General features: G+C 39.7%; 4 protein-coding genes across 4 annotated transcripts; 3 read left to right on the top strand and 1 right to left on the bottom strand.

Annotated features, from left to right (window-relative positions):
• Positions 1 to 5,423: 5,423 nt before the first annotated feature.
• GCK72_016201 (uncharacterized protein) lies at positions 5,424 to 6,040 on the top strand (the record flags this gene model as incomplete). Its single annotated transcript, XM_053731383.1, has 3 exons — positions 5,424 to 5,608; positions 5,673 to 5,807; positions 5,857 to 6,040. The coding sequence occupies 3 exons, from the start codon at positions 5,424 to 5,426 to the stop codon at positions 6,038 to 6,040; spliced, it is 504 nt and encodes a 167-aa protein (XP_053586155.1).
• Positions 6,041 to 6,634: 594 nt separating this feature from the next.
• GCK72_016200 (uncharacterized protein) lies at positions 6,635 to 8,451 on the bottom strand (the record flags this gene model as incomplete). Its single annotated transcript, XM_053731382.1, has 9 exons — positions 6,635 to 6,695; positions 6,742 to 6,855; positions 6,903 to 6,993; positions 7,041 to 7,140; positions 7,189 to 7,374; positions 7,425 to 7,487; positions 7,531 to 7,665; positions 7,709 to 8,059; positions 8,104 to 8,451. The coding sequence occupies 9 exons, from the start codon at positions 8,449 to 8,451 to the stop codon at positions 6,635 to 6,637; spliced, it is 1,449 nt and encodes a 482-aa protein (XP_053586154.1).
• Positions 8,452 to 12,116: 3,665 nt separating this feature from the next.
• GCK72_016199 (uncharacterized protein) lies at positions 12,117 to 15,681 on the top strand (the record flags this gene model as incomplete). Its single annotated transcript, XM_053731381.1, has 5 exons — positions 12,117 to 12,344; positions 12,618 to 12,860; positions 13,586 to 13,737; positions 13,787 to 14,075; positions 15,358 to 15,681. 5 exons carry the CDS (start codon positions 12,117 to 12,119, stop codon positions 15,679 to 15,681), a joined length of 1,236 nt encoding a protein of 411 aa, XP_053586153.1.
• A 2,141-nt stretch (positions 15,682 to 17,822) lies between these two features.
• On the top strand, positions 17,823 to 21,858 carry GCK72_016198 (uncharacterized protein; the record flags this gene model as incomplete). The annotated part of the gene is made up of 8 exons (XM_003091948.2): positions 17,823 to 17,964; positions 19,019 to 19,163; positions 19,212 to 19,380; positions 19,653 to 19,771; positions 19,821 to 19,957; positions 20,602 to 20,909; positions 21,520 to 21,731; positions 21,789 to 21,858. The coding sequence occupies 8 exons, from the start codon at positions 17,823 to 17,825 to the stop codon at positions 21,856 to 21,858; spliced, it is 1,302 nt and encodes a 433-aa protein (XP_003091996.2).
• Between the last annotated feature and the right edge of the window lie 105 nt (positions 21,859 to 21,963).

Genomic DNA, 21,963 nt, shown 5'->3' with positions numbered 1-21,963 from the left:
AAATGATCCGGAAGAGGAAAAAGAAGATCTCACTAGTCAGTTCCGGCTAATAAGTAGGCGTGGCCTAGTTCACATCCCATTACACCCCGCAGGAAATAGATGGGCGGTTTAGAACTTTTTTTGGAACACATGAAAACGACTGATATCTTTTCTATCAAGGGCATCATTTAGGTCAAGTATGACATGATATGATTGCAAAAAATCAAAAGATATCTGTGATTGATAGCGGGAACAGAGAAATGAATGAAATGTTATATACCGTAAAAGCTGTATCAAGAGTTTGGTGCATTCTATCTCGGCTGTCTTCAAAGATATAAAAATTGTTTCAACTAAAAAAATATTCTATGAGTATTAAGCTATGTTTTGTCAGTTAGCAACTTTTTGATATTTCCTTTGGGAATCGAGATATACCGCTGTGACACGCCTCTACATTTTACAGGTTTTACGGTAATGTCTGAAATTTGCTTTTATTGTGTTATGTACATGAAAGAAGAATAAAGCGAATTTTTTTGAAAAGTGAAAAAGATTTACTGCTGCGTCTTATAATGGATTAACTTTCACTCTCGGGTCAAACGGAACACACTTTTTTTCTGCAGACTTATGATGAAAACCGCCATAAATTTTGATGGGAACCATGGGAGACGGAAAACGAATGGACGGCGGAAAGGATGGGAATTAGAGGGAGGGAGGGGGTAGATCCTGAATTGAATCGAGACGTTATTGGGATCTGAAATTTTGGAAAAAAAATTCTGAAAAAATGTTATGCGATTTTTCGAATTTCCACATGATTATACTTCTCTAAACCGCCAAACATCGCTGGTTATAAAAAGATAAAAATTTGTGAATTTGAACCAAATCTGACAGAGTTTCGTGGTAAGACCCGAAAATTCCAAAATTACATTTCTTAAAATGCTGCTGTTTTCAGGAGGAAATGACCAAGTGTATTTCGGTGTCACCTAGTCGTCCGACAAATTTTAATTTGCATGGGTTAAACAGAGCAAAAATAGCGCATCATTTTTGTAGTTGACTATTTTTTTGTAGGGACACTACCTGGAAAGTTACAGGTTGTCAAAGTGAAAATAGTTGATTTCAGTGCTTTTCACTTTGACGACCTGTAACTTTCCAGGTAGTGTCCCTACAAAAAAAAATAGTCAACCACAAAAATAATGTGCTATTTTTGCTCTCTCCAACCTATACAAAATAAAATTTGTCCGACATTCAGGTGACACCGAAATACACTTGGTCATTTTCCACTGAAAACTGCACTTACTATTATAAATTCACGGTCTGCTGCCAAAAGGTGTTACAGGCGCATCAAATTTTTATGGTCTCGTAGTTGCCGTATTTGCAGGTCTTAAAAGAGCTGTTTTCCGCTTCGAGACCATTTTAACCCTCCGGTAGCAGACCGTCAATTTATAATATTATAAGTCAATTTATAATACCGGAAAACTTCAAAAATCGCAATCCCGCTGAATCCATTTTTTGGATGATTTACGTGACTTCACAGTTTCAATTTTTAGTACTGACTAGGGAAGGAAGGCCTCCAGCTGACCGTGGAGTTATGGTCCAAATTTTGACCTCGTTTTTTCTCGAATACCAGAACTCGAGGACACAAACTGAATATATATTTGGAATCAGAGTTTTCTCAGCTTTCTAATGGTATAAGTCACATACCATAACTGCACGGAGGCGTTCCCTAGTGAGATCTCACAATAAATTTTTACAGATTTGAAATCAGTGAAAAATTTCTACTGTTTTCAGTTCGTACTGTTTCAGATTCTTAGGCTGAAAATCAAATTTCCAAACCATTCGACTCATACTCAAGCGACTTTAATACACACTTTCCCATAATTAAATATCTATTTTCGTCTATCACTGATAAGATAACAGAGACATACATTGTTTCATTCATTTCATCCAGCAGATTGCCACGTCATCTTTTTCTCAATGGAGCGAAAATGCAGCCATCGTGTTGTTGTCCTTTGTTCGGAATCAAAAAACGAAAAAGATGTTTGCTTTGCCTCTTTGATTTTTCTATTCATTTATACCCTTCCGCCTTCTCAATATTTACTTTTCAACCCCCTCTTGTTGTCACCTTTAGAGAGAAAAGAAGAAGCTCTCTGGTTAATTCTTTTTCTTGTGTTCTGATGATGCAACTGTTTTTTGATTTGTTGAGAAAGAAAAAAGTGTTGAAGGACATAAGATTTATAAGGGTCATAAAAAACGCTAGTGAGAAATGAAAGGTAAATGTCTTTTTTTTATTCAGAACCGCAAAAATTGATCAGTTTTGTAGGCCCGGCCTAAATAATTCAAATATTTTTTCGAAAATGTTTTGGTTTTTTGGTAAAAAATAGGTGAAACTGATTTCTTGTAGGTTTTAAAGGTTTTTGAGAGAAAAAGGAAAATTAGTTTTCAAAAAATCAAACCTGCAAAATATCGGCCATTTTGAGAGAACCTTTCGTTGGAAATAATGGAAATGTCAAAATTGGTCATACCAGTTAAAATTTTGTAGTGAATTTTTTGAAATTAGACTATATCGACAGAGAAAAACACGGGCTTTCTAATAATATCAAAATCTCGCTGATTCGACCAAAACTGATAAAGTTATGAGCAGAACCGTTCTGACAGAAAACTCCCATTGGACCAAATCTCAAAAATGACGAAAAATATTATTTCTAGACAGAATTTTTTCAAACTAAATCATTTCGATAGAGAAAAATGCGGGCTTTCTAATGGTATAAAAATCTCATCGATTTGATCAAAACTGATAAAGTTATGATAAAAACCATTTTGAAAGGAAATTCCCTTTGGACCAATTTTCAAAAATGACGAAATTTTTTCAAATTAGGTTATTTTGATAGAAAAAAATGCGGACGTTTTAACGGTATAAAAATCTCACTGATCCAACCAAAACTGATAAAGTTATGAGGAGAACAGTTCTGACAGAAAACTCCCATTGGACCAATTTTCAAAAATGACGAAAAATATTATTTTTAGCCTGAATTTTTTCAAACTAAATCATTTCGATAGAAATGCGGGCTTTCTAATGGTATAAAAATCTCATCGACTCGATCAAAACTGATAAAGTTATGATAAAAACCATTTTAAAAGGAAATTCCCTTTGGACCAATTCTCAAAAATGTTAGAACGGTCATAAAAACGTTATTTTTCAAGACAATTTTTTGAAATCAACACATATCGATAGAGAAAAACACGGGCTTTCTAATAATACTAATAAGATATGTAATTTAAAATTGTGGTTTTTTTTTAAATCTGCCTTAATCTCAACCACAACCTTGTTCCCACAAAAATTTGAACATTACTAATCAAATAATCATATTATGTACAATAACCACATGACGCCATGTCTCCAACAGATTTCTCCAACAGCTTGTTAAATACACACACACTCATTCGTTTACGACCTTGTACTAACCCCAACTAAGGGTTCTGCCCTCCATAGGGCCATCTGGTAGGGCTATTTCGAAATGTTACGAAAATGTTCAATGCTGTACCAATTCTAGATCTTTTTAAAGATATTTGTTTTAAAAAAACAAAAAAAATGTCTTTAGGCCCACTTTCTCACTGGGTAGATCAATTATGGGAATTCTCAAATTTGATATTTTTTATTGTTTGTGTTTGGCGCTCAAAAAGTAAGACATGTCTTCCTCTATTTTTTCTAGTTTTTCCCTAACTAAGCTCTATCGAACTTTAGTTATGTTACAGTAGAGCACATGTCTTACAACAGCGCTCCACTGAAATGCCCTTGATACAATTTTCTTCGTTTTCGGTAGAGCGCGGTTGTGAGAATTGTTTATTCCGAGTGAGCACTCCTCTTCCTTTATATAAATAAATTTTCGTTTCCTAACGAGTCAACTCCGTCTATTCCCATCTGTATTCATTCTCTCTCGTTCTCTGCGTCTCTCTCCTCTCTCCACTCTCTATTTCTCTCCTCTTCTCTCTTTCTCTTTCTATTCCGCTATGTTCGTGTGCGGCCTTCATACACACACAATGCTTTTCCCCTAGATCTTTGGATTTTGAAAATTTTACGGAGAGCAGAGACTTGTATAGCTTCAGGTACTAAATTATGGGTTGAGTGTAGTATTTTTGGGATTCTAGAAGGTTCTACTAGACAATTTATACTTTTCGAAAATCTTGTGAAGCAAAACTTTTTATTTCTATCCGTTTATCTTTCCCCCACCCCATCATCTCCTTCTCAAATTGCACCACACCGCTAAGCTTTTTTCTTTTTCGTTTTTTCTGCTGGGATTTAAACGTTTTTTTCTTTCTTCGTTTTTCTTTCTTCCGAGTTTTTTGAGTAACGCGTTTCCGATTCTGATTCTCTATAAGTTGATCATAAAAGTGATCTCTGAAAAAGTGAAAATTTCAGTCTTCTCCGCAGCCCGTATCCCTTTCCGTTTTGACCCAAAATTTGAACTTTTTGAAAAAATTTTCCTTTTTCTAAAGACTCTAAGCACTTTGAGCAAGAATTTTGCCTGAGTACCCATTTTTGAATCCGGGTTGGAAAATCTCTCAATTTCCTCTTGTCATCTACTTTTTATCGCTGTTTCCGTCTGTTTTCGAAAATTCAATTTCGTTGAGATGCCTCTGCCTCACGAGGGAAGTCCTCGGAGTGCTCGAGAACTTGGCCCCCAAAACTTTCGAGTCCGTAGATTCCGAATCTGAAATAAAATTCTGCAGAATCCATCTGGGAGACGAGTTATGAGCCGTTAAACTTTTCCTTGCGGCAGACCCGTAGGAAAGGTTTGACGAGTCGTTACTCGGCTCACAAAAGGATTTTGCAGAATTTTATTTCAGATTCGGAATTTACGGACTCAAAACTAGCAGGGGTCAAATTCCTGAGGAAATTTCTCTTTTTTTTGCACTTTAAGCTAGAATTTTGCAAAAAAAAAGAGTATCCCATTTTGAATCCGGGCTCTTTATCGCTGTTTCCGTCTGTTTTCAAGAATTCAATTTCGTTGAGATTGCTTCAAACTTTATTTTTCTTCAAGGGTGGAGAAAAATGTCTGGAATTTTTAATCAAATTTTTTTTTAAATGAGATTTATTTCAAAGTTAGAAAAATAAAATGCAAGCTATTTTTAATATCCTGACATAGGGAATGGTTCAGGAGCGCTGAGAGTCATTGTTTCTAGGTTCTCATTTCTTTACGGTTCTAAAGATTACAGTACTCATAATAAGTGGTGGCCTAGGATCCGACAACTCGGTCATCACAATGACCAACCTTTTTGGTCATTGTGATGATCTTTACAGTGAAAAACTACACTGACCAAATTATGTACTACAATGACCAAAATTCCGAATTCTCAAAAAGTTGTCTTTTTGCCTCAATCTTTATTTCTATAACTGTATTTATTTTCTCGTCCTTTCCCACAACACTCAACTATCCCAATTTCCTTTTCAGATGACAGTATCCTACAATTTGGACGTCTCATCCACCTCCCTCGTCGCCTTTCTAAAACTGCAACTACGATGGCGTGGCTCCGTGTGGAAATCCGTGATGCGAGAGCTATTCATCTTCTCGATTCTATTCGCAACTGTCACAAGCATCTATAGGACCAATTATTTCTTGTCGGAGGAGCAGAGAGTGTGAGTTTTGATTAGTTAATTAATTAATTGGGTGGGCTAATTAAAACTTTTTAAAAATTTTCAGATTCTGGGACAACTTCTCCGCGTTATTCGACCAAAAGCTAGACTACATCCCGTTAACCTTCATGCTCGGATTCTTCGTCACTATTATTGTTGGACGATGGAATGATATCTTTTTGAATATTGGATGGGTTGATAAGTGAGTCTCCTAATTTTCTATTATATATAATTTTGTCAAAAATTTTCAGCACCGCCCTTCTAATTGCCACGTACATTCGCGGAAGCGACGAGAAGAGTCGTATTTTGAGACGGACGACTCTTCGGTACATGGTACTCACTCAAGTGATCATTTTTCGAGATATTAGCATGAGAGTACGCAAGAGATTTCCTACGTTGGAGACTGTCGTCGCTTCAGGTAGCTTTTTTTTTTGAATCGGAGTGACCTAGATCATTGGAAAGCTGAGGAAACGTTGATTCCGAATATATATTTAGTTTTTACCCTCGAGTCCTAGTATTCGAGAAAAACGAGGTCAAAATTAAGTCTGTACACTACCACCCAGACATGAGACAGGTGGATATCCGGACAAACGGGTGGACAAACAGAAGTGTGATGGTTGCTATCGCATTTGCAAAAAATGCAAAAACAGATTTAGAGGGAGGAGGGGTCGAACCCCGGTAGTTTCGCTAGTTGGCCAAAAACGTTCACAGGTAGTTGGCCAGCGACGAAATACGGACCATATACGCGTCCGCGACGGACTCAAAAAGAAGTAGCTAAGGACGATATGTGTGCGTCATATACGGTCCGTTTGGAGTCCGCGCGCCGAAAAAGTTGCTTCTCTTCCTACCGCCATCCCCCTCCTCTTTCCCCATACCGCGCTCCCTGCTTTGTTCGATGAAAACGGGAAAAATAGGTTACTGTTAATTATATTTATTTTTATCAAAAGATCAGAAAGAAAAACAAAGGAAAACGCAAATAAAAACGAGAAAACGTTTAACAATGGAATGAGTAGTATTGGTTGTAACTGCTTATTTGAGGCAGGTGTAGTTGTCGTGTGGCGGTGATGAATCGGAGAAGTCCAGAGGTTCGCTGAAATAAAACGAAATGAAATAATCAAGATTTCGATGAGACATACCTATACGAACGGTCCTCCTCAAGAGACAAGCGGAGAAGACGATCTTTTAGAGCTTCGGCGACTTCTTTAGGAGTTGTTTCCATTTTATCTTTATACTCCTTACGGAATCTATCTCTGCAAATGCGAAAGTTTTATGGGAACCGAAAGGAAATGTGGCTTACAGTAGATTGACCATCGATTCCCTAGCGGCACAATGAAGAGTTGTAAGCGTGTTGATATCCCTCGGTTGTCGAAAACCGGCGATTACAAAATCTGTAAAGCAGTGTTAAGAAATACTTAAAATTTTTCTTGTAACGCACCGACGATTGGGCCGTAGAATTTGTCTCCGAATGGAAAGTATCCAGCATTTGAACTGTCTTGGGCGGAGTATCCGGCAAAGAAATCATCACGTTTTGCTACCTGAAACGGATAAATGTTATTCAGGTGTAATCCGTTGTCCAGAATTACTTCTTTGTAAACGAATCGAATTAAATGCTTCGAATCACCATAAAAACGGGATGAGGTGTATTTCGAAGCCTCCGCCACAGTAACAATTGATGATAATTTGAAGTTTTTTTTGCACGGGAGCTCAACAACTTCCTCGACTTCCGTGGCTTTTTTCAAATCGAATCCAACACCTCTGATAATATCAGACTGTAATACGATAATATTAAACTAAATGTACGCGAGAATTAGTCGTTAACCTCTCTTTCCAATGTTTCATTTGCCCGTTCCGCTTGGCGGAGTCGAGCAGTCATCTTGTTCAGCTGAAAATTGTTTCATCAATAAGTCTCTCACTGGCAATTATACCATTGCGACGTTAAACGCCTGACCCATCGCTAACATTTCCATGTCCTTGTTGACATTATGAAATCGCTGAGCGATTTGAAGAAACGGGTAGTAGTCCGCGTCGAGATAGTTTTTGGTCAACTTCTTCAGGTTCTCCTGAAATGTGGATAATTGATTGTACAAAAAGGGAATAACAAACTTCGCATTCTAATCGTGGCAAAGGAATCCCGGTTGTCATATCATACAAATTGTTTGCTGAGAATCCGACAGGATTCCATGTTTTGTTTTGAGTGGAGAAATGGCTCTGTCGCTCTCGAACTCCCAATTCTGAGTTGAAAGGGGTAACTCTTTGCGAGTATGATGGTGTTGGACAAAATTGAGAAGGAGTTCCGGCGACGTTGTACTCTCTCAATCCGTTTGCGAAAGACGAAGAGTGACTTGTAGACTGTTCATTCACAGTACGAAACGAACTTGTCAACAAATGCTCTTTTTTTATAAATCTCGGAGGTGGAATTAATTTTGCATTTTTCGGTGTTGATGTATGCTCTTCCTGAAAAGTTTTTAAGGTAATTAGTGGGAGGGAATGTTACAAACCTTCACATTAGCTGATAACAGCTCCTCGTGCCGCACGTTTTCTAAGTCTTCATAAACTGGTGAATCGACAAGACGATTCGATGACGAATATGGAGCGGCAATTTCTTCCATATCGTCTTCGACAAAATCCGCAGCTGGAACTGGTCCCATCTCATCAACGACTTCAGGAGGTCCTGTTTTCAACGTCAACGTTTCTTTTTCTTTTTCTCTTTCAGTATCTCTGACGGTTTTAACGCCACTTTTAACCGCTTTATTGGCCTTTCCTCTGCCACTTTTTAATACTTTTGTAGATGTCGCAGCAGCATTTTCGTGTGATTTAACTGAAGTTTTACGTCTCGTATACACCATTGGTACGAATTCTGAAAGGAAACGACTTTTTAGGATCTCGGTTAAATCGAGGATATTGTTGAGTAAAACAAATAGAAGTTTATAGGAAATAAGTGCAAGGAAACGGAAACCATCCAATGCCGGACCACCCACATAGAAAACGAGAGGAAATCGTCCGAGAGGAGTACACGACCGACATTTCATATGACGGCCACGGCATTTTTGGAGGGAAGGAATAAAATTCAAACGAAATAAACGGAATTTAGAATGGAAAAACGAGAAAAATAACAGATAATTCGTATTAATTGTGAATCATTGTTCCGTTTACGGCAAACACACAGAGTCCATCTCCACAATCTATATAACTTCCAAGAGAAATGACGGATTTCAAGGGAACGAAGACTCTTCTTTCCGAGAGTTGACAAAATTTTACTCCTTCAAATTCCTTTAGCATTCGGATCACTTCTTGCCCATAATAAAGATCAGTGTTATCGAGCTCTTGAAGAGCCTTGGAGAGAGAGGGAAACTGATTGGCGACATTAATCTCATTGAATGGCTCTGCTAATATTTTAATCTCTCCAGCATCCACCATAGCCGCAACAAATCTGAAACATTCCAAATGCCCTCCTTCTTTCACAGCGAAAAAGACGTCATCCTTAGTGCTCGATTCGTAATATTCCGATTTCAGTTTCCCACAAGGCAAAGATAGTGATCCGTATAGAGTATTTCCGTCACCATACGGTTCATCTATATTTTCCAATTGGCAGCTGATGACGTTGTTGTAGTAAACTTGTTGAGGCGTCAACCCTTTCGTGAAAGTAAGAAATTTTTTGAGGCTCGGGGACGGATTTTCTGCAAAGCGTCGAGAGATTTCTCGTCTGATCGCGTTGTGAATAAGAACTCTGAACATCCTCTAATTGATAGAATTTAGAGATGAGAATTGTTCACCTAGCGCAAGCTGTCTCCGAGAAGTGTCGTGTCATTCTGGTACTGTAACCCATAAGTGCAAATTGATAGGACGATTCAAATGCAAATGTGCCAAGAGGGCCAATGTTCCCAAATGCATGAACAACATCAGGCAAATGAAACAATACTTCCTGAATCAACAATACAGTAGATATTAACAGCTCCTCTAAACCCACATGTGTTTTGCAAGACAAGTATTCTTCGCTGGCCTCTTTCAAAAACCAGAGAGCAGCGGAGCACATCTGCTCGTCAAACAATGCAGGGCCTTTTCCAGTTGTGTACATCTTATTGGCAATCATGGAGAGAGCAATAATTGCAAAACGAGCTTGAGGCTTCAGAAACTCTGATTGTACAGCTACCAGTGCTAGCGGTAGACGGAAAAACTGAATGAGAAGGTTAAAATCGAAATGCATAAACTTCAACTCTTACTGAAATTTTGTCCGATCCATTTCTACAATTACCAATTTCGGAGTAGGAAGAAGGAAGAATAACTGAATTGAGAGCATTTTGTAGGGTGTTGGAGTCGCATTCGAACAAATCTGATTTCGGAGTAGACTTGTTAACTTTGGAGAAAAGTTCTGAGATTCCGTATTATTCTAATCTTCAGGTTCTGTTACCTTTGGTTACATTCTCGTAGACTCCTTCACCCAGATTGTGTAAACAATCTATGGGTGTTTCATATGGTTTTACAAATTGTACTATCTTAGCAGCAACATTCCCAAAGCCATTCAATCCACTTTCTGAATCTATTACGGTAAGATTGTCAGGTCTCTTTTCAGCTCGTTCTGAATCAAAATTTCAATTGAATTATATATAAAAAATTATACTTTCGCCTCCTAATTTGTAAAATGTGCCTGCCGAGAGGCAGAAAAAGCAAGAAAGGGATCCATGATGTCCTTTCATGCCGAAGAGACTACGTTTTGCCTGAATAGTTCAATCATCGAAATCATTTCACATATGTATATTACCGGCTGATCTGCGCTCACGGTAACGATATGAAGTTTGTATTTATACATTCCAACGGATCCTTCTCTAGCCTCACAATCGGCCAATATAATCGGCAAGACTGAGTTCCACAGTGTTGTAGATGGATTGCTACTGCTCTCAATCATACCTTCCAACATCACGTTACTACTTTTCTGCATATCGCCTGTTGGAAGATCGACGAGCATGATAGAAATTGGCCAGAGTTTCCTATCAAAAAACCACTATTTTACAAACTATAATAAACTACTCACTTCGAAGTTCCTGGGACAGCGACCCCATCTATTGACAGTATTCCAGACAACCTTAGTTCATACTCACTTTCTTCCGAACTTCTCAATGGAGTGAAGAACTGAGCCGCCAGGTTATGAGTCTGTTGTCTTCCTTCTTTCAAATCTTTTCTGATAGATACGATCTTAGATAGATATGTTGACATTATTTGTTGGAGTTGTGGCATAACACCATTTCTCACAAACTTGGCCGGAAACTCATTACAGCTGAATGGTTTATCTCAAAGTTGCAATGATACAGTAATTCCTACCACTTTATATTTTCTTTGCCATTTGACCCACAAATGTTACAGTAGTATGAAACCGTGCATTTGTTTTTTTTGTAATCCCATATTTTCCTCACAGAATCAGCAAAGTCTTCTTCGTGTGAAGATAGGAACCTTTCGAAGCCTAAAATAATCGTCAAACCATATGTAAAACATCCTAAATCGAAGAAATAACCGTTCTCTGACAACCGATCCAAGCAAGCAGAAGCTAGAAACTGAAGAACTTTGTCTGAACAATCTCTCAAGTCATTCACCAATTCTACAAATGACAGATCTCCTTCGTTTTCTCACTCTCTATTTTTATTTATACCTGAAGTCATCGAGTCTAAACAGTTTTCTTCACCATCTACATCAACATTCATCTCCCCCAAATCCATTGTAAGATTTGTGTCATCCGTCTCACTCGCATTAGATAAAACATCGTCTAATTCAATTCCATGACTTCGTCGTGGAACTTGGCGATTTTCGGTATCCTCATTCAACCTATGGCGACTAACTTCTGTAAATTCTTTTTCCTCACCATCTTCAGAAGAACCACTTGCCTAAATCGTCATTTACCCGCTTTCTCTTTGGTTGAAAATCTTTCAAAATACCAGTCGGCATTATATACTTTCAATAAATTCGAATACAAAACGGAACAATACACCAAACGTAAATGAAATAATTTTCTCCGCGAGCTGCCACTGCTGTCCACGACCAGTCCACGTGGACGACATTGCTATTCCATATACGGTCCGCGCTGAGGCCGCGCGCGAACTTCCACCCTCCACATCTCCCTCTTTTCCCGAAGTCCACACTGCGTCCATATACAGTCCGCAGCGGACCAAATTTCCGCTGCGGACTCTATGTGGACGGAAAATGGGACTGAATCCGCATGCGGTCCGCACGCCAACTACGTGTGTTACCCACCGCCACAGGCGTCACAATCAAATCGGAGCCGAGGGCGGTGATAAAAGCGGCAGCTGACGCGCCCATATTTGCTGACGATATTTTGCACATGTCGACAAGGTCCAAACTTTGACCTCGTTTTTCTCGAATACCAGACATTGAGGACAAAAACTGAATGTATATTTGGAATCAGCATGATTTCAGCTTTCCAATGATATATATCACTTCCCATAAGACCTTCCCCAGTCTAACATTTGGAGCAATTTTAACTAAAACTTCTTCTTCAGGATTCATGTTGGAAAGTGAGCGTGAGAAATACGTGGAACTCAACCTGAAATACAACAAATACTTCCTGCCCATTCAATGGTGCTACTCGTTGCTTTACGAGGCTCGTGCTCAAGGGAAAATCGGTGCGGACGTGATGTTGAACGAGTTGATCAAAAGTGTGGGCGATTTTCGTCGAGGTCTAGGACAGTTGTGTAATTTCGATTGGGTTCCGATTCCGTTGGTGTATCCACAGGTTGGTGGAATTGTTAATATCGAAGTTATTCGTCCCCCGGTACTTTCGAGTCCGTAGATTTCGAATCTGAAATAAAATTCTGATAAATCCTTCTATGAACCGAGTTAAGAGCCGTCAAACTTTTTCTATGGTTAAGGACACCCACTGTCAAGGAATAGGTCACAACTCGGTTCAACGATGGATTTTACAAAATTTTATTTCAGATTCGGAATCTGCGGACTCGAAAGTATCAAGAGCCAGATTCTAGGGTTACTGTATCAAAAATCTTTGCAGGTAGTCTTCCTGGCAGTCCGTATCTATTTCTTCCTCTGTCTCATCGCCCGTCAATCCGTGCTAATCGACGGTGAGCCACCGAAAGACGCGTCGCCCGTCTACCCATTCGTCCCCTTTCTCATGACATCTCTCCAATTCATTTTCTACGTCGGATGGATGAAAGTCGCCGAAAGTTTGATGAATCCGTTGGGAGAGGATGATGACGATTTCGAGTGCAACTTCTTGTTGGATAGAAATTTGGCAGTGAGTTTTCCTCCTCGGTCATGGAGTCAGTGTAGATATATGGGCGTGACCTATATCATTAAAAAGCTGTGAACACGCTGATTCCAAATATCTATTCAGTTTTTGCCCTCGAGGTTTGGTATTCGAGAAAAATGTGGTCAAAGTTCGGAGTAAAATTTTTCAGACTTCAGGGGTATCAGCACGTCCGAATTTTAAAAAAGTGTTGCGAACGTAGTTTTTCCTGTAAGATTAACGCATTTTCTTTCATTCACAACAAAAATTACCGGAAAATGTTAAAAATTAAGAAAGTTACAGGTTTTCAAAAAGTTTCGAAAATTTTAGAAACTACTGTAACTCTTTCAGATTTAGACTCAACTATGAAAATCATATATTTTTGGATTCAGCTCCGTAAAACTCTTCGAATGAGTATAATCATGACTAGGTTTGAAGCAATTTGAGGTCTATGCGCATCTCAATTTCGGGTTACTGTAGTTTTCGCAATTTCTTCCACACCTAGCCATATTTTTATTCATTCGAAGAGTCTTGGCGAACTAATTCCAGAGGTTTTTGGCTTTTTTGAAAATTTGGAAAATTCCACGCATTTTAAGCCAAAAACCAAAGAAAACTGAGCAAAATTTAGAAAGTTACAAAATTTCGAAAAAAAATTTTTCGAAAATTTTCAAAAATGTCCAACGGTAGTTTCAATTTTTTAAACTAGTTTCAATAAATGATTCCAACTTTTTCAGACTGGCCTTGCCATCGTCGACGACTGCTACAATGACTCTCCACCCCTTCAAAAGGATATCTTCTGGAGTGCCGAGACAGTGGAACCCCTCTACTCAGCCGACACTGCAAACATGCATCTGAATCCTCAAATCGGATCCGCTGCAGCTTATGAGTAATTAATTAATTAATTAATTTCAGAATTTCAAAAATTGTGTTTCCAGAACCCGCGAAAACGAGATCATAATGAAGCCTCACGCGGATGCGGTCGACGATTTCGAGGATGGTGGAGATGACGTGGAGGAGTGTAATCCACGACGACTGCCACGTGGAATCTCTGTGGTGTCTGTGAACAGAAATTGTGAGAGTCGTACGAGTCTCGTCAGTCGACGGAATAATCAGGGACCGACGATAATGGAGAGATTGAGGAGTCAGTTTGGAGGATCGAAAGTGAATCGACCGGGAAAACTGTTCGGAAGCTCACAGTTTTCGATTAATACGGCGATGGGTGATGTAAGTTTTGGGAAATTGATTTATGGGACAAAAAAATCAAAAAATTACAAAAACTATCGTAATCCTGTCAGACTTGCTCCAAATGTTCTGAAATCTCTATTTTTGGACTCAGGCCGCCAAGACGCTTTTTTTGGGTCCCACCACGAAGACTACAGTAACTTCTTTCAAACTCAATTTTATGAGCTGAAAAATGTACTAAAATGTAGATCTCGACGAGAACTATATTCGTGACGTACTACGGACCGGATAGCTAGTCGTTAATGTACCACGTGTAGGGCTAGAATGAATTGTTTGGCTATTTTTTTTTGGAATTTTATCCCGGCCCGCGGTACAGTAGTAGGGCAGAGACATTTTATGACAATCTGAATGAAAAGACAGTCGTGGCCTAGGATTCGTCAACTCGGCCATCATGATATTTCACCACGAAAATGGCATCATTCCAAACTGCTGGAAACGAGTGCTACCGTAAAATTTTGGACGGAACTTTTGAATTTTTGATTTTCAAGCGATTTTTCTGTTTTACTGAAAAATTGATGATGAAAGATGCTTTAAAATCGAAAAGTTCAAATATTCCCTCCAAAATATTACAGTAGCGCTCGTTTACAGATATGTCATTTTCGTTGTGAACTGTCATGATGGCCGAGTTGACGGATCCTGAGCCGGGACTGTCTTTTCATTCAGATTGCTTGATATAATAGAGCTCTTCGACATCTACATTTTGGTATATTTTTCAGCTCATAATATTGAGTTTCAAGCGAGTTACCGGTCAAAAAACTGTAGTCTTTGGCCGTTTTCTGTTGAAATTGTCCTACTTTGAGAGTGTGCCGTGGCAATACTAATAGTCCCATCAAATAAATTTTTAATTGACCATACAAACCAAGAGTAGAGCTCAATTTTTGTAGTTGACAACTTTTTTGTACGAGCTATCCCTAAAGGGTTACGTATCGACACAGTAACTTCTCCTTAAAATGCAATTTTTGAGTTGTCGTCTTAAAATGACCATAACTTGCTAGGGAGTGTCCGTACAAAAAAGTTGTCAACTACAAAAATGAATTCCTAGGTTTGATCTGTACGATCCATTAAACATTTAATTGATGGGACTTATAGTATTAGCACGGCACACTCTCAAAGTTGGACAATTTCAACAGACAAGGCCAAAGTTTACATCCTTTTGACCGGTACTGTAACTAGCTTGAAACTCAATATTAAGAAGTAAAAAATATACCAAAATGTAGATCTAAACGATGTCTATTATAGCAATCTGAAAAATATCTTCTTTCAGAACGACATTGGCAGTTGCGCAAGTATTCTCGGCGAACTCGTCGACGATGCGAACAAAGCCGCCCAAGCGGGTCTCCTGACTCCAGAAGAGATGGCCTCCTCTCCACGTCGAACACCAATCGACGTGCTGACATCGGTTCCAGAAGAAGATGAAGACGCACAGAAGACACGGACATCGGTGGATTTAAGGAAATGGAAGGAGATGGTGGATAACGAGAGACGAAAGGAAGAAGAGGAGAAGAGACGGAAATTGTCGAGGAAGGAAGAGGAGAAGGAGGAGGATTTGACGGATGGGAAGGATGGAGATGATAAGGAATTGAAATAATAATATGATATTAGCACGGCACGCTTCTTACAACTGCGCTCTACCGAAATGCCCTTGAATTCGCACACAACTTTTTTCGGTTTCGGTAGAGCGCAGTTGTAAGAATTGTGAACCATGATCTCCCGTATGTATAACTATTATGATATAATTTTCTAGAAACTTCTTATTTTCAAAGAGACTAAACCGGTAAATGTTGAGCTTTGTCTGTTGGTTTGTTGTTTTCTGTGTACTTTTGATCGTCATACCTCTTTATTAAATAATAATTATTATCTTGTCAAATATATACATTCATGCATAAATATTTATATAGTTTTTTTAGTTTCAGGTGTTCACATGGAACTTTTTCCGAGGCGCGTTGCGTGCGCGTCGCGGCTTATGCAGTCACCGTGCCAACCGTTGTGCGATGGAGCGCGTTACGCCTCACACTGCTGTGACTTATTTTTTGGGGGCGGGGCTTAAAAATATCCTCACGATTCCTAAACAGAGTTGAGCGGAATTCCGCCTTCCGCCTTCCGCCTTCCGCTTTCCGCCACTTTTTTCTTTCCGCCTTCCGCTTTCCGCTTTCCGCCGAAAAATGTTTTATTCCGCCTTCCGCTTTCCGCTTTCCGCCAAAAAATTTCCTATTTCCGCTTTCCGCCTTCCGCCTTCCGCTGTTTGAAGATTTTTTCCACAGCTTGAAAAATTTGATCACCTATTCCAATTTACTGATATTTTTGAGGTTTTTTGCAGCAAAACTATCAGTGTATACCGAAAAAGCAAAATTTAACCATTTTAAGGACTTTTTACAATAAAATAAGGCCAAAATCGTATTTTTGAAAGCAACATTGTATTCCGCCTTCCGCCTTTTGGCATTTTTTTCCATTCCGCTTTCCGCCTTCCGCCTTCCGCCAAAAAATTTTCGCTTCCGCCTTCCGCTCTCCGCTTTCCGCCGATATTTTTTCAATTCCGCCTTCCGCCTTCCGCTTTCCGCCCAAAAAATTTTCATTCCGCTTTCCGCCTTCCGCCTTCCGCCATTTCAAAAACCGCTTTCCGCTCAACTCTGTTCCTAAAGGAATATCTATAAGGTTTTTACTTAAGGTTCAAATTTTTCTAGTTTTTTTCTAAAGCCACGAAACCAGAAAAAATTCTAAAAAATGAAATTTTCTCTCTAAAAATATTTTTTCCGTGAACTTTAAAGAAAACAATGAGTTGGAATAAACGAGGAACTGAAATTCGTTTGGTGGCTAGATGAAGACAGTTGGCGAAACGAGGAACATTGGAACGTTGAGGTAAATGATTTTCTCTTTTTGGGAATAAGAATAGTTGCAAAATTTCGGTCAATGTAGTTGACCAAGAGAAAAACGTTCAACTTTGACATGTCCCCTTGGTGTCACATTTTGTCCCAACTGTCCCGAATTTCTATTTTTCTGATAGGTCAAAAATAGGGCTAAATATTTGTAGTTGACAACTTTTTGATACCTCTTCACACATTCGAGATACGGGCATTTCAAAGATTAGCGGAGAGAGGGAGAGACGCATACTCTCCTCCCAGGTGTCTAACTTCAAAGGCGCGTATCTCAAAAGCATGAAGAGCTATCAAAAAGTTGTCAACTACGAAAATGTAGCACTATTTTTGACCTATCAGAAGAATACAAATTCGGGACAGTTGGGACAAAATGTGACACGAAGGGGACATGTCAAAGTTGGGTATTTTTCTCTTTACACAACTTCCTTGTGGGGTCAATCGGGGATGACGTTACATATTCTTTTAAAGTTGGACATTTTCAACAGGAAGCAGCTAAAATGTTCCAACTTTGTACGTTTTTCACCAATAAATCAATTTCACACTTCTTCCACCTCCAACTTTACTGCCGCCCTTTTACAGCTCTTTCCATTCCCTCCCCCCTCCTCTGTCTCCATGTTTCGTCTGTTCAAACACATGTGGAATCGAAATATCATTCACTTTCTCTGTCTCTCCGTCTCCTCTTTCCATAGAAACAGTCCCCCCTTTTCCAAAAACGACGTGGCTTCTCATAGCTGCGTCTCTCAGCCCTCTATGAAGCCACGCCCGCTTCCGTACTTTATCTATTTCAAATCTCTTTTTTAGGAAAAGAAGAAGACGTCGAATCGACAGCAACCAGAACAAATCCACCAACGATTCCATGTTTGTCGGTGTGTTCTACGGCCTTGCCGCCGTATGTGGGCTCCTTTATTTCTATACTCGATCGGCGACCGAGACAAATGATGATCCAAAATTCAAGTCGTTTCAGAGGACCTATCTTATTGTGTACATGATGGCAGTTGGTAAGTGTTGTTTTTTGTTGAAATAAGGGGATTATCCCGATTTTTACAAAAAACGGGTGTTTTTCGTTATGGTTATGTCTGTTGTGACCACTAGGACAGGTGTACTCAACACAGAATCGATATTGCTAGTCAGATCTAGATAAGAACTATTTTTGCGGAAGAATTTGGGCTTGACCGATTCTAAGGCCCAGACATCTTACATTTAGGCCAAATCGGTCTAGTCTTCCTCAAACAAGTTCAGATATCTCTAAGTTGTGGTCTAATCCATACATACAATTTGGGCCGAATTGGGCCGAAATAGGCCATAACTCCCTTAAAACTCAATATTATTATCAGAAAAATATACCAAAATGTAGATCTCGACGAGATCCATATCCGTGGCATACTACGGGGTGGATCGTTAATGTGTCGTGGGCTGGGAAAAAGGGTCGAAATGGTCAAAAAAACAATTTTTTAAAATTTTCATCAAAATAGTCAAAAGTCGCGTGTACTTTCAATTGAAATTTCAAAAAGTCGACTTTTTTGTAAAAAAAAATTCAAAATTTTCAATTTTCGTACTGATTTGAAAACTTTCACCATCCCGACCCGGTCCGCCAGGTTTTTCAGTACAAAAATTGAAAATTCTGATTTTTTTGCAAAAAGGTCGAATTTTCGAATTTTCGATTAAAAGTCGAACGTACACAGAATGTTTGACTATTTTTATGAAAATTTCAAACAATGGATTTTTTGACCATTTTGACTCTGTTTTCCGTTCCGCGGTACATTAACGATCCGCCCGTAGTATGTCCCAGATATAGAACTCGTTGAGATCTACATTTTGGTATATTTTTGAGCTCATAATATTCGATTTTAAGCGAGTTACGCCCATTTCGCAAGTACGCTTTTGATGGGTACAGTACGGTATCGAAATTTTGACGAACGGATAATATACCGTATACCTCGTGTTGAGACTCCGTTATCTCAGCGTTCCGATGCTATAAAACACGGATAGACATCTGTTCCAACACTTCCCAATTAGACTCTAGTATCATCTTTCTAAAAAGAGTCTTTCCAGCCGGTGACTGGCTCCAAGGTCCTCATGTCTACGCCCTCTACGAATCGTACGGTATGTCGAAGCATCAGATCGAGATCCTCTTCATCGCCGGATTCGGATCGAGTCTGATCTTCGGAACGTTCATCGGATCGATCGCTGATAAGTTGTGAGTTACCCCTATCATTCGAGAAGATTCTTCACTCTTTGATTTCAGCGGTCGTCGTAACAACTGTCTGATGTATGCGATATTGTATGGTGGAGCGTGTATCACCAAGCACTTTGGAAACATGCCAGTTCTGATGATCGGCCGGTTTTTGGGCGGTGTCGCCACGTCGATTCTCTATTCAGCGTTCGAGTCGTGGCTGATTTTTGAACACAATACGGTGAGTGTGTGTTCACACGGATTACCATATGACTTTTTGGTCGGGTAAAATTCCCAAAAAAGGGAAACCGGAATATTTCCTCTTTCCGGACACAAAGATTAGGATCTTTGGGAAAGTTGTGTTATCTGAAATCGAAATCGTTTTCGGAACAGAATAGAACGAAACGAATAGGATCGATCAGATGGGCGGGAGGGAAGAGAAAAAATTTTAATTTTTTCGAGTCGCGTTGCGTGCGCGTCGCGGTTTATATTGAAAACGCCTATAATTTTCAGCGCGGCTTCTCCGACTCCCTTCTCGGAACCGTCTTCTCCAATGCGGCTCTCGCCAACTCCCTCATCGCCATCATTTCTGGAGTCGCTGCTCAGTTTGTAGCAGAGCGATTCGGTTTTGTGTAAGCGATTTTTAATTTTTTAATTGCTTAATTGTTTTTGACTAATTAGGGCACCATTCGATTTGGCGCTCTCCGTTCTGCTCATTATGGGAGTGATCATTATGAACACGTGGCCCGAGAACTATGGAAACGAGAAGGCGCCGATTAAGGAGTCGTTCGAGAAGGCTACGAAGGCGATTAAGGAAGGTTAGTGTGGGCGGAGTCTGATATCATTGGAAAGCTGAAATCACGCTGATTCCAAATATATATTCAGTTTTTACCCTTGAGGTCTGGAATTCGAGAAAAATGGGGTCAAAGTTTTAACTAAGACCCCATTTTTCTCGAATACCAGACCTCGAGGCCAAAAACTGAATATATATTTGGAATCAGCGTGATTTCAGCTTTCCAGTGATATATATTACGATAATAACGACTGACTCCATGACCTTCCTTATTGAGATCTTGGATCCGGGATCTTGGATCTAGGATAGGGTACAGTAACCTCCATAGGATCCTGGCACAAGGATCTAGGATAAGGTACAGTAACCTCCATAGGATCCGGGATCTAGGATAGGGTACAGTAACCTCCATAGGATCCGGGATCTGGGATCTAGGATAGGGTACAGTAACCTCCATAGGATCCGGGATCTAGGATAGGATACAGTAACCTCCATACGATCCGGGATCTAGGATAGGGTACAGTAACCTCCATAGGATCCCGGCACTGGGATCGGGTACAGTAGTCCACAGGATCCAGGAATCCTCGGTTTTCTAGGATCGACTACAGTACCCATCTAGGATATCCTAGAAGCTGGGTGATTGAGTCGGATTTTCTAAAAAACCACTTCCAGACCCCAACGTTTTCTGCCTGGGTCTCGTTCAATCGCTATTCGAAGGCTCCATGTACACATTCGTACTCGAGTGGACACCCGCTCTATCCCGTGCCGCTGGAGACGTCGGCATCCCGCACGGCTACATTTTCGCCGCTTTCATGGTAGCTACCATGATTGGCTCATCGGTCTTCAAACTACTCCAACAACACGAACGTCCCGAGAGCTTTATGCGTTATGTGCTCTTGTTGGCCGCCGTTTGTCTGTCTATGCCAATTGTTGCTCCGGACAACCTGGCGCTCGTTTTCGGAGGATTCTTGGTTTTCGAGGTGAGATTTTTAGAGGGGAAGGGGAATTCGCTTAAAACTCAATATTATGCGCTGAAAAATGTACAAAAATGTAGATCTCGGCGAGCTCTATCTCTATGGGGCGGATCGCTAGTCGTAAATGTATCTCGGATCGGGCTAGAATGGATTTTTTGGTCATTTTCGCGTTTTTGGCACTTTTTCCCCGCTCAATAGGCGGTACTTGCATTTAGAACTGTTAAGAAATGGAACTCTTGTGCATTGGAGCGCGTTTGCTTATATTCAGTATTGAATTTTTACAGGTTTTCCAGTTTTTACACTAATGAAGTATTTGAGTTTCTGACATAAATCATACTTCCTTCGTGTAAAAACTGGAAAAAAGTGGAAAAAAATCTCCAAGAATTCCATATCACAACAGTTCTAAAAGCAAGTACCGCCCATTGAGCGGGGAAAAAGTGCCAAAAACTCGAAAATGAGCAAAAAATCCATTCTAGCCCGATGCGAGATACATTTACGACTAGCCATCCACCCCACAGAGATAGAGCTCACCGAGATCTACACTTTGCTATATTTTTCAGCGCAAAATATTGAGTTTCGATCGATTTACGAGCCTAAAATTCATCTTTCTCTCCAGATGTGCTGCGGAATCTTCTGGCCATCAATGGGATGTCTACGTGGCACATACGTCTCCGAAGAGACTCGCTCGACGACGTTGAATCTCTTCAGAATCCCGCTGAACCTCATTGTGATCTTCATTCTCTGGCAGAACTTTGCAATGATCTCAATTTTCAAATTCTGCGTTTTCTTCCTGTTCGCCGCTTCCATCGCTCAACACGCTCTCTTTTTGTGAGTTTTTTTTTTAAATAACAATTTCTGAAAATTCTAAAATCTGACTATTTTCAGAAGAACCGAGCACACACCACGTCATCAAAAGTTGCCAATCACCGTCACTGATGAGGACGAGAATATGTAAAGATTTTAGATTTATGGGTCATTTCTAATATGTTATTTTGCTGGTGTTGTATTTAATTTATAAAGAATAAAAGCTTGTTGGAAGGAAAGGAGAAAATACAGAAAG

This window comes from Caenorhabditis remanei, chromosome IV (assembly GCF_010183535.1).
Source record: "Caenorhabditis remanei strain PX506 chromosome IV, whole genome shotgun sequence".
NCBI classification, from domain to species: Eukaryota; Metazoa; Nematoda; class Chromadorea; order Rhabditida; family Rhabditidae; genus Caenorhabditis; species Caenorhabditis remanei.
Note: the sequence above shows the minus strand (reverse complement) of the source record. Positions and strands in the feature narration are given on the sequence as shown.